Consider the following 12,954-nt stretch of genomic DNA (forward strand, 5'->3'; position numbering starts at 1 on the left):
CTGTCATATGCTACAACATGGATGAATCTGGGGAGCATTATGTATTAATAAGTGAAATTGAGATAGGAGGGAAGTGGGCAGGTCACAATCTTTAAAAAAATGACATAGTCATTGAGGAGATGACATAAACTGGTTAGAAACCAGCTGGGCCCAAGATTGCAGAAGATTTGACTTCCAGTAGACTTTAAGCCTCATTATATGCTTATTGTTATATAGTAGCATGCTAAATGACATACCCATAGGGGCCATGAGAATTCCCAAACTGACCATAAAAAGACCAAAAGGGGGCAGTGGTCCAACTCCTGGAAATCCTTGTCCCTTCCCTGAAAGAATTGGAATAATCCTCCTACTTATTAGCATATGTAATTACCCAGCCCATAAAAACTAACCACCCCATTTATCAGGGCCTCTTGACTTTTACATGGCCCACACTTCATCTCTGTAGCGTGTATCTGCCAGAATAAACTTGTTTTCACTTTCCTATGGCTTGCTCTTGAATTCTTCCCCACCAAGGACCCTTACTTGGTGGCCTGTCTCAGGGACTCACCTGAGACCTGGGACATGACTGTCCTCTCGCTCCCCATTTTCCTGCAGCAAAATAAGCCAGTCACAGAGTGACAAATACTGCATGATTCCACTTATATGAGGTATCTGCAGAAGTCAGGCTCACAAATGCAGAAAGCAGAATGGTGGTTGTTAGGGGCTGGGCATGGGGGAGAGGGTAGGAAATAAGACATTGCTATTCAGTGAGAATGGAAGTTATCAGTCATTCAGGATGAAAAAGTTCTAGAGAATCTGTTGTACAACATTGTGCTTATAGTTAACAATGCTGTATACTTAAAAGTTGTTAAGAGAGTAAATCTCAAGTTTCTTACCACAATTTGTTTTTTAATGAATGAATTTTGGCTTCATAAAACTATGTTGAAAGTTTGTTTGTAACTTTGTTTTGCATCATTCTTTCCTACAAATTATCTGTAGGCTTTGTCAATCAGATCTTTGGTTGCCAGCAGCAAATCAATTTGAGGACTTTAATAAAAAACAAAAGCTACTGGAAGCATGTCTGAGTCACAGAGCCTTGACAGGATAGCTGGGGACCAGGCTTGGAATGAACCCAGAGATCCCAGGGTGAGAACCATAGGAGGCCAGTGTGGTCCCCATGATACTGTCATGGGGACCTTTTTTTGCCTTTTCTTTTTGCCTTTTCACCCATTGCCATAAGAAACCCTGAATGGACAGTTGGCAGTCTCAGCTACAAATTCAATAGAAGTGTCACGAGGTTCTCTAGTGAAAGCGTTTCTCCCTTGGATGCTAAAACCTTTATATCAGCAGAGTTCAGAGTCACAGAGATTAGAAGCAACAAAAAAACTTTAGTGACTCATTAAGTGTAATTGTGAAAGGTACCATCACCCCACTTTTACCCTTTGTTTCCCATACCACAGCATCTTTTTATGGGGAAAAAGTCACCACCTACTATATTCCTCACTAGCTTAGAACATATACATCCTGAAGGATCAGGCCAAAATTTTACAGGGTGTCAACTCCTGGGCATGAGCATAACTGAATCTTTTTTTTAGTTGAAGTAACGTTGATTTACAGTGTTCTGTTAGTTTTAGGTGTACAGCAAGGTGATTCAGTTTTTTTATGTGTGTGTGTCAGCGGGGGTGGGTGTATGTGTTCTTTTTCAGATTCTTTTCCACTTAGGTTATTGTAATGTATATTGAATGTTTTATTTATTTTTGGCCGTGCTGGGCCTTCGTTGCTTTGCCCAGGCTTTCTCTGGGTGTGGCAAGCAGGGGCTACTCTTTGCTGCGGCGCACAGGCTCCTCATTGCAGTGGCTTCTCTTGTTGCCGAGCACAGGCTGTAGGTACATGGGCTTCAGTAATTGCCGCACGTGGGTTCAGTAGTTGTGGCACATGGGCTTGGTTGCTCCTCGTCATGTGGAATCTTCCTGGACCAGAGATGGAACCCATGTCCCCTGCATTAGCAGGCAGATTCTTATCCACTGTGCCACCAGGGAAGTTTCTCTAAACATCTTTATATATGTGTGTGTGTGTATCTGTTAACATAACTAGATCTTAATAACCCAGTTTTATAGGTGTATGCCTCTAGGTGATAGTGATATAAGATCATCGAATCTTATGGAATCAGCTCATTTCTTCCTCTGTGAACTGAAACCTTTGGTCTGTAGCAAAGTGTGAGATATCTTGACTGTGTATAAGGCATTCCACAAGTTCTTGGATGGTGGTGCTAGCATGGCTTGAGTCCACATTAAATGTCTTTTACAGTGAGAACATATCAGTGTCCCTTTTGTGATGGTTTTCCCAGGTAAGGTACCATATTCAAGATGTCATTAACTGCTAGAAAATTGGGTATTAAGCTATTGAAGTTGAGATAAGAGAAAGTCTATGTTGAGCCTAGTCGGCCTGCTAGCATGATCACTTTGAGTCCAAAATAGGATAAAAATACTGACTGATGACTGTAAGACAGGACATTTTGTTTAGCCGATTATTAAGAAACTCCTTCACAGAGGAGGCTTTTGGTAAGTATTCACATTGGATACAGTATTTGCATACTCAAGACCCATCCACACATCCCAAACATCCTTATTATCAATCTTCTGATTTTGTTTTTTCCAGCATGCATAACCCTTAGCCTCTGCTCATGAATTCATGTAGGTCCTTAACATACATCTCTCCATCTCTTCCTCTGGTAAAAGTTCCTCATTATGGAGGAATTTCTCCTTTGGAAGAAATGGAAGGATTTGTCCTTTCCACTATTGAGTGGAATTGACTGATGCCAACATATTATTTAGAGCCATCTGTAAGGCAGACTTGAATTTTTTTCCTCTTCGATTATAAGAGAAATCCACACGAGGCCATAGGTTGAGGGAGGTTGAGGCCATAGGTTGCAGAAGGAGACATGCTGGATGTGTGAGCCATGTTGCTCCAGGTCCCCTCAGGTTCCACCCCTATTCCTGCCTATGTATATGACTTCTGTTTGATGTCATAGTTCCTGCCTATGAGTCAGAACACCTAGCTCTTTATGAGCACTCAGATTGCACAGACGGCTGTTGTTTGTTAATCTCTATCAAAGCCAGGTTTTAAGCCAAGAACTATTTCTCAAAAGCATGATAGCTCTTGACAAAGTGGGCATGTCTGTATTCTAAAATGTCATGCCTGTAATTGTCCAGTGGAACCTTCCCCAGGCTTTCTTTAAATCATTTATTCATTCAGTGAGACTTTCAAAGCCCAGAAGGAAGTAGATATAAAATAACATGCAAAAGATGTTGTTGCTTAAAAAAAAATGTTACTCTTCATTCTTTGCAATTCTTGGATTCTTTACAGGAAGACCTATCTACCTAGTTCTTTTAGGGTTTATTCCCTGCCTCCTTAAAGCACCTTTAAGACATTCTGAACACCTAGGTGTCTCAACCCAAGAGAATAACTTCCAGAGAAAGATAGATGCCCCCTCATCATCTCTGTAAGACCTGGCTCTCAAGTTCTATTTTTCAATCTTGAGGCCTGTCTCTCCCCCTATATAATTGACAGCAGGGATACTCAATTATTTTAGGGAAAACCCTACCTCTTAGGGCAACTAATTCTGAGTTTGAATCCTAACTATATCAGAATTCTCAATCTAATATCCAGATACAAACTGGAGATCAAGTTATTATATTGAAAAAGGCAGGTTTCCTATTGAGGCCTTTTATTTCAACTAATTATTAATAACTTATAATAATAATAATTAATATTATAATAATTATTAATAACTTATTAATAAGTTTCAACTAATAACTAATTAAAAATTCTGTTTTATAGAATATGTTACATGTATTTTGCTATTATTTTATTCTATAGAATGATTTGCCAACTGTATTCCAAATATGTTTTCAAAATTAAATACAGATACTAGAATATGTAGCATTTCCTACAGTGTAAGACATGCCTCTGCCTAATAGACAAGCATTTCAGTGTTGAGTTTTTTTTAATTAATTAATTTTTTTTTAATTGGAGGCTAATTACTTTCCAATATTGTGGTGGTTTTTGCCATACATTGACAGGAATCAGCCACAGGTGCACGTGTCCCCCGATCCTGAACAGTGTTGAGTTTTTAACGACAAAATCATGTTGGTTTGGGCTTCCCTGGTGGCTCAAAGAATCCACATGCTCATGCAGGAGACAGGGGTTCTATCCCTGATCCAGGAAGATCCCACATGCTGTAAAGCAACTAAGCCTGCATGCCACAACTATTGAGCCTGTGCTCTGGAGCCCAAGAGCTGCAGCTTCTGAACCCACATGCCCCAACTACTGAAGCCCACATACCCTAGAGTCCATGCTCAGCAGCAAGATAAACCACCACAACAAGGAGCCCATGCACCGCCCCAGTCCCGACTTGCTGCAACTAGAGAAAGCCACATGCAGGAACAAAAACCCAGTGGAGTCAAGAGTAAATAATAAAAATAAATAAATAAAATTGTTTTTAAAAGGCATATTATTTTTAATTATACTGGTAGTAAATTAATTGGCAAAGGGGGAGTAATACAAACTTGGTTCTGAGTAAGTGAAAGCTTTCAGTCTAATATCAGCCTTATTTAGGTTTCCCTTAAGACACTATGTGCTAAGTCGCTTCAGTTGTGGCTGACTCTCTGTGATGCTATGGACCTTGACCTGCCTGGCTCCACTGTCCATGGGATTCTCCAGGCAAGAGTACTGGAGTGGATAGCCATTCCCTCCTCCAGGAAATCTTCCAGACCCAGAGATCAAAACCCTGTCTCTTAGGTATCCTGCCTTGGCAGGTGGGTTCTTTACCACTAGCGCCACCTGGGGAGCCCTGCACATCTGCCTAAATTCCAGCGTATATAGATGAGTAGCAAAACAACAACGAATTCGTTATCCCTCAAAAGTAAAAAAGAACAGCAACAACTTAAATGAACTGCATTATTTATAGCCTGTCAGTGATAGTAGGAGTGTGCTTCCCAGGTTACGCTAGTGGTAAAGAGCCCACCTACAAATGCAGAAGTCGCAGGTTCAGTCTTTGAGTCTGGAAGATCCCCTGGAGAAGGATATGGCAACCTATCCCAGTATTTTTGCCTGAGGAATCCAGTGGACAGAAGAGCCAGGTGGACTGCAATCCGTAGGGTTGCAAGAGTTGGACGTGACTGAAGCAACTTAGCACTCACACAATGATAGGGAGAGTTTTTCCTTAGTGTCTCCAACTGTGTGGTACAGTAGTCCTTGAAAGAGGTTTTTTTTAAGCAGTCACTTAAGAGCCTCTCTATTAGGAATTCCAAGGAGAAGGGCAGGCAGGAGCTATGCAGAGGGGAGGTAATCTTTCTTCAACAAATTGTACTTGTGATATCCAGACACTGAACTGAGCTGTGATTTCAGCAATAAGGATAAAGAAGGTATGTAAAGTTACTGACCCTTCACAAATATCTTTGGTGCCTCAGGCAAGTAACAGGAACACTTGCTTAAGGATGATCTAAATGCTTAAGATCACTGACAACTTGGGTAGTTCCCTAATAGTGCAGAGTTTAGGACTCCATGCTTCCACTTCAGGAGTCCAGGTTTGATCCCTGGTCAGGAAACTAAGGACTTTCCAGGTGGCTCAATGGTAAAGAATCTACCTGCCAAGCAGGAGACACAGGCTCAATCCCTGGGTCGGGAAGATCACCTGGAGAAGGAAATGGCAACCCACTCCGGTATTCTTGCCTGGGAAATCCATGGACAGAGGAGCATGGCCCGGCCACAGTCCGTGGAGTTGCAGAGTCACACACAACTTAACGACTAAACCACCACCACCACCAGGGAACTAAGATTCTGCAAGCCACGTGGCTTGACCAAAAAAAAAATCACTGACAACTTGGAAGCTGAGACACTTATGTGATCTCTGGCTCATACAACATTTAACACGTTCCCTCTCCAATAAGATTAATTAATCCAATATAACAAATATTAAAGTACATCCATCACTTGTCAGGCAGTTGTTAGATGCATAAATGGAATATGTTTAGCCCTAAAGAAGGAACATATTTGTTGGTATGTCTTCATTAAATTGAAGACATACCAACAAATCCAATCAATACATTATGAAAATTGATAAATAATGGCAGTATGCCAAAGGTTCAGTGGCGTTACTAGAGAAATACCTAAGAGAGGATACCTAAGAGAAATACCTAAGAGAGGAGGAGAAGACAGTGACATGGAAGGCTTTTTATATGATAGGATTTTTTAACTGACTCTCTAAAGAAGAACGGGAGTTTGCTAGGCAAAGAAAAGTGTAGAAGACATTCTAGGTAGAGAAAACAACATACATAAAGGCAAAAAATATAAAATAGTATGGTCTTGCCATCTTGCATCTTGATTTAGTCAGGAAACAAATGGCACACTTGAAAGGTTAACTGAAACGAGTTTAATGAAGATGACTATTTCCAGAAATGTGGGCCAAGTCAAGGGCACCAGCAAAGAATGGTGAAGCATTCAGTGGGAAGCTATAATGACCTGACCAGAAAGGGCAGGGAAAGGGAATGAGACCACCAGAACCTGCTGAGAGGCATCGCCGTGGGAGAGGGACTGCCCACAAGCAACGTCAACCAGAAGCAGAAAAAACAACCACTACCAAATCCCAGCCTGGCAGAGACAAAGGGAGGGGTAAATACCCTGTCCTCCCTTTCCTCCAGTCTCCAGCAGGACCCCCTCCCGCTAGCTGAACCCCACTGCAGCCCAGAGGGCAAAGGGGTTTGAGAAAGCTTCTGTAAAGGTTGGCTTTCTGAGGCCAGGAGAGCAGAGACTAGATCCGCAGAGGCAAACAATCATTAGTACATACATCTCAGATTCATATCCTGTGTCTGAACAACTTCCTGCTTCTTGAACAGGTATAACTAACCCAGGACTAAACCTCTAACTGACATGACAAGTTGGCCCTCATTTCCTCTTCCTTGACTGACATAAGGAGTAGCTTGTTGACCTAAATGATAGGAGAAGATTCTTAAGATCATTGTAACTTCTGCCCTGAAGCAAAACTTTCTGTGTACATACTTTTAATCACAGTAATGTGATAATTATCCTATCAGACATTTAAAAATAAAAGTAATCCTGAGTGTGAGATGACATATACGTGCTTATTGATCTATCTGAAAATATCTAATATTGTCAGTAGATGAAACTGGCTTGCATATTAGTTTCATAGAATTTTTTTGTGCACTTACGACACTTCATATTTGATTTATAAACTCTAGTTAAATCACATTTAAAGTATCTTCAGATTTTGTTATGGTGCTACGTTGCTTGAAATAGAACAAGTTGTCCTTTTACAACCTTTTTTTCTATTTATTTTTCAGATCAATAACTCGATCTTATTACCGCAACTCGGTTGGTGGATTTTTAGTATTTGACATTACTAACCGACGGTCTTTTGAACACGTGAAAGATTGGCTGGAAGAAGCAAAAATGCACGTACAGCCATTTCAGATTGTGTTTCTGCTAGTGGGACATAAATGTGATTTAGCTTCACAACGTCAAGTTACAAGGGAAGAAGCTGAAAAACTGTCAGCAGACTGTGGTATGAAGTATATAGAAACCTCAGCAAAAGATGCTACGAATGTTGAGGAATCCTTCACTATCTTGACAAGAGACATATATGAACTTATTAAAAGGGGAGAGATTTGTATTCAGGATGGCTGGGAAGGGGTTAAAAGTGGTTTTGTTCCAAATACTGTGCATTCTTCTGAGGAAGCAGTAAAGCCCAGGAAAGAGTGCTTCTGCTGACTTCAAACATGCCAAAGAATTAAGAACAGATTGGGTGTCATTTCAGGATAAATACCAACATTAACAACAGAATGATATGATGAAAGCATTTTAAAAAGTTATAAACCCATGCTAATGCTGTTTTGTAAGGTATTTAATTCAGAGCAATATGCTTACTTGTTAAACTAACAGATTGGTATTTTGCTAAATTATCAAGCAGAGCAGACAACATTTTCTGAAAACTGGAGTGTCTACATAATTGCCTTCATTCTCATTTTGTTAGCATATAACTGACCATAATATCCAAATATGTCAATATTACTCGTCTTTCTTGATAGTTTGAAATGGATGTTTTATGCACACATATACTCTATTGAAAAGATTTTATCAGGAATTACATTCTCTAGCATTAATTAATATTAAATAGTAAAGTGGATTTAAAAGTGCACTGTTCATTTACAAAGTAAACAATCTCAGAGTTATTAAGTAGGCCTAAAATAACAATTTCTTGCTTAAGGTAGCAAGTTTGTAAGCATTCTCTAAAATATTCGCCCTTAATTTTGCCTGAACATGAAAACGTAAGTTTTATATTAATTTTTGTTCTCTGATTTATTGCTCCTGAAAATTTTATGTTTTATAGAGACATCTAAGGGTCTCAGCAAAATATTTTACTATAAATATTTGTAAAAATCAAAATGAAAGATCACTATCAGCAAATGTTTTGTTTTTATAGTATACTGTCCTTAATCAGATAAGAAAAATGAATTTATATACTGATGACATTTTCAAAGAAAGTAAATCCAACCTACCTTGAGCTATTGTCAAAATTATCAATATAGGTAAGTGCAGAATATTTTTAATAATTGCTTTTTATGTTCAAGTGAATTTCCAAATTTCCCCATTTTCAATACAAGGAAAGTGTAGAAAATAGTTTTCTGGGCAAGGAAAATTGGCTAGATGTTTGAAATAGCATTCAAATTTTATTTTAAAATATCATCAGTAAAAGTAAAAATAAAATAATGAGTTAAGGCTACAAGATAATGTTTGAGTTTTCTAATTTTTAACTTGCTGATTAAATTCCCCTCCTGGAAGGGACATTTTTATGACAATGTCAAATATTTTATAATATACATTTCTATTCTGTTCTGTAAACCATTCTTGATCACAAAGAAACTGCTTTTTGGAATCATAAGGTCTTTACTATTTAACTGTAGTTGCTTCATTTGTTTGAAAACCAAATTTGTATAGTAGAAAGAATATTTAATAAGAAATCAGAAAACCTGGTTCTAAACTTGCCTTTGCTTTCCAGTATTCATACATGAGTAAGTAACTTAACCTCTGTTAGTTTTCTCATCTGTGAAACAAGGCTAATGACCTCATTAATTGTATTTCATGAAATTATTTTGGGAATCCAGTGAATCATGTAGAAAAGCTTTGTAAATGGAGAAAGAATTATACCAATGTGAGATCAATATCAACTGCTGATGGGCATACTATTATATTTACAGTGGATGAGAATTTTTACAGTGGATGAGAATTTTTCCCGTGTTCTTTTCCTTCACTCCCACACAGAAGAAGCAAAGAAGGTATATGCTTTCATGGACCTGGTGCAGTTCTTGGTTTGATTTATTTCTGTAGACTGTTACCCTGAAACTTCACTCTTCTAGAGTGGAAATGATAGGCAAGAAAATCCCACAAGACTTAATTCAATCAAAAGTCATGTTTGAATGTGGTTTTTGTGCCTCTTTGATTGTTTAAATACTAGTACCTTTCTAGGTTAATGTAAGTATTTTTATAGTGCCTGTAGAGACTATAAATTATACCATTGCTATAATTTTTTTGAATATATTGACAATGTTTTCTTGATATCCTTGGATTAATTTTACTTGAGTAAGTTCAAACTTTAACTGGCCAGATAAGACAATACTGTCACCCCAAATGTGAAGTAGTCTGTTTTTATTGTTACAATTTAAAATCTTATAATTTCCCATCAGTTCAAAGTAGCATCAACTTGCATAGTGAATACTTAATAGTAGTTTAAAGTACAGTTATTTGTGGCTACTCGTAAAGTTAAACAGCTAAAATATAAAATGTGATTTAACTTTCAGTGGATACCCTTTGTAATACTAATGTTGGGATAGCACTCATGTTTGGTCAAAGGATATGATGTGTTCCAAGATTTAGAATCGAATTAAGGAATCAAAAGAAACAAATGGGAATTCAGGGCCCCATAAAGCTGACACTTAGCAGAATCACACATGAGCAGAAGCAAGCATCGAAGTGTAATCCTTACATCTTGGTTGGTATTCTTTCTGTAATCATGCTGTGTCAGGGTGTGTGTGTGTGTTGAATAAAAGGGGAAATGTTATCTAACTGAATCCACAAAGTCTAAAATTGGGCTAAATCATTATATTATAGAGGAGCTGAAATTTTTGAGTTCTTATACCAGATTGCCAAGTATCTTTATAACCTTAGCCAGATACCTTTATTTATTTATCTGCCCATCTCCCTATACATGTAAGTAACTGACCTATTTTCTTACACATCATTATGTAGCATATGGATAATAATGCCAATGTAGTAAAGATATTAGCTCCAGGCAAAATATTTTGACTAAGGTTCTTAGAAATCAAAAATACTTGATTTTACATTAGAATTATATAATTTAATATTTAATTTAAACCTTACTTAAATTAAAATCTTTAAAATGAACAATGTAGCTAATTTAATAATTAGCTAATTATTAAATATTTTAGATGTGATTAAAAAGAAATGAAAACTATCCATTCATGTAACAAATTTGTCCCTGACAGAAATTGCTCATCTTGAGTATTATTAACACTTTCAGGGCATGTAGTGATATGTTTCATTAAACGGTAAGCTTAAGCCAAAATGATGATGTAATTGGAGTGTGGAGTGTGTAAATGTGGCCTTTATATACACGGTAGTAGCAAACAAGAGTTTTTGAGCCTGGAAACCTGAGAGTTTACTCTAGGTTTTCCAAAGCTTCAAAGCAGTTTCAGTTTGTTTGGTTGGTTGGTTAGTTGGTTTGGTTTGGTAGCAACCAAAGCAGTCATTTCTATTATTGTTAAGATAACTTTGGCAGTCTTTTTATCCAACTTTACATCATGAAAAAACTGAATCTATGGATTAATAAAATCATCTTAGTGCTGCTTTTGTCAGATTTTATATTGCCATTGGTTAAATTAAGAACCAAGCTTCAGGCTTCCTCAGTGGTCTAGTCGGGTTAAAAGTCTCCAACAAAAACCACTACAATATTGTAAAGTAATTAGCCTCCAACTAATAAAAATAAATGAAAAAAAAAAAAAAAGTCTCCCTTGCAGTGCAGGGGACACGGGTTCCATCCCTGATCGGGGAGGATCCCACATGCCGCAGGGCAGCTAAGCCCATGTGCCACAACTACTGAACCCACGCTCTAGAACCCGCGAGCCGCAGTCACTGCGCACAAGCTCCTCAACTTCTGAGGCCCTTGCGTCCTAGAGCCAGTGCCCCACAAGAGAGCCACCAAAATGAGAAGCCTGCACACAGCAGCTAGAGTAGCCCCTGCTCACCGTGACTAGAGAAGGCTTCATGCATGGTAATGAAGACCTAGCCAGCCAAAAATAAATACGTAAATGAAATTATGAAAAGAAGAACACGGTGTCCTTTGACTTTGTGAAATAAAATTCACAATTATGGCAAGATAAGAAATATTTAAACAAAAGAATTCTTCTCTGCCCTTTGGCCTCCTCTCTCCCCCACTGTGCATCAACCAAATCTCTCTCAGCAGGAATACCTGCTCAATCATTCAGAGCACCATTGGCCTAGCATCAAAAAGACAACTCCTTGGAAGGTAACATTCTTTCTTGGTCTTGTAAAGTATCACATAACCCACCACGATGACACTTAGACCTGGATTATGTAAGTGGTCACTAATAAGTCATTTGATGTACAGCCTTCTGGCTCAAAAAACTTTTATAAACTGTGCCTTGACTTATAACAGGTGGAATAGTTCTCAGAGTTTTCTGAGATACTCTTCCCAGGTTTTATTTCTCAAATTTGGCTCAAATAAAATCCTACAATTCTTTCTTAGGTCGTTCTACAACTTAAAAGAGTGTACTCTATTTCCTTAGTTACGACATAGAAGCATTCAAAAGACTAAAGACCTGTTTGATAAGCTAACTCATTTTTTTGCCCTGTAACTGCCTGGAGAGATTCAGTTGGAAATGCAAAGGAAATCATTAAGAAAAAAACAATGAAAGACTATGAAGGCTTTAAAGTTAGATTCTTTGTATTTTAAAATAGTAGAATGCATTCCCAATCAGAACCTACTTTTGGATATTCCACAGCTGATAAACAACCATTTCTGCTTCAAAATCTTTCTAAATTCCAGTTTTCTCACTAAACTTTCCTGAGCAACTGATCTTAAAATAACTTAAAAACTGTTCTACTGAACCTGAGTGAACTGCTACATGACTTGGTATTTCCAAAATCTTAATAACATGTGAGTGATGAGCTGTGACAATCTAATCAATTACTACACAATCTAATTCACATCATTATGATATAGAATAAATATAAAAGAAAAAATTTAAAGATATTAAAAAACTGGTGTTCCTTGTTGTTATGTCTCGGTAAATTTTTCATCATTTTTTAAATAGTGCCTAAAACATTATCTATGTGGCATTCAGTGACTATTAATTGATGATTATTATGCTGAGTTAATCCTATTTAATATGGGATCCGTATATTTAGTTTTAGTTTATATATTCCATGGAGGAACAAACATGTTTTGCTACAATTTCTCTTGCAGTTTTTTTCAGAATGACAGCAAATGGAAGAAAGATATGGCATAAAGTTCTTGAAGTATGTTATTTGATTTTAAATAATGAATAAAAGGAATGAGAATGAGAACTCATTGTCACATGATTGTTACATTATCTGTTTTTAGTGCGCCATCTTTAGCAGTGCTTTTGAAGCAGAAACTACTAAATACATGTGTGTATTTATTCACAAGTGAGGTATGAATAAGAATTCGAGATCTGAAATCTCTTACATATTACATAATACCTTGGTGGAGTGTGGGGCAGAACAGTATAATCAAGCATTAACATATATGCAGCAAAATGTATGAATATTCACACTAAAAAGACAAGTTTATCAATAACCAGATCAGGTCAAATTTTTGCTGCCAAATGAATTATCAAA

The 12,954-nt window shown here is 37.5% G+C and overlaps 1 protein-coding gene across 1 annotated transcript in view; it reads left to right on the forward strand.

The window, feature by feature from the left end:
• The window catches only part of RAB39A (RAB39A, member RAS oncogene family), a 34,868-nt gene extending 22,208 nt beyond the window's left edge, over positions 1–12,660 (forward strand). Inside the window, exon 2 of the mRNA XM_043898300.1 lies at positions 7,341–12,660. Within this exon, the coding sequence (XP_043754235.1) occupies positions 7,341–7,767 (427 nt within the window). The 3' untranslated portion in view covers positions 7,768–12,660. The remainder of the gene's footprint in view (positions 1–7,340) is intronic.
• The last annotated feature ends 294 nt before the right edge of the window (positions 12,661–12,954 follow it).

Source organism: Cervus elaphus, chromosome 1 (genome assembly GCF_910594005.1).
Source record: "Cervus elaphus chromosome 1, mCerEla1.1, whole genome shotgun sequence".
NCBI lineage: Eukaryota > Metazoa > Chordata > Mammalia > Artiodactyla > Cervidae > Cervus > Cervus elaphus.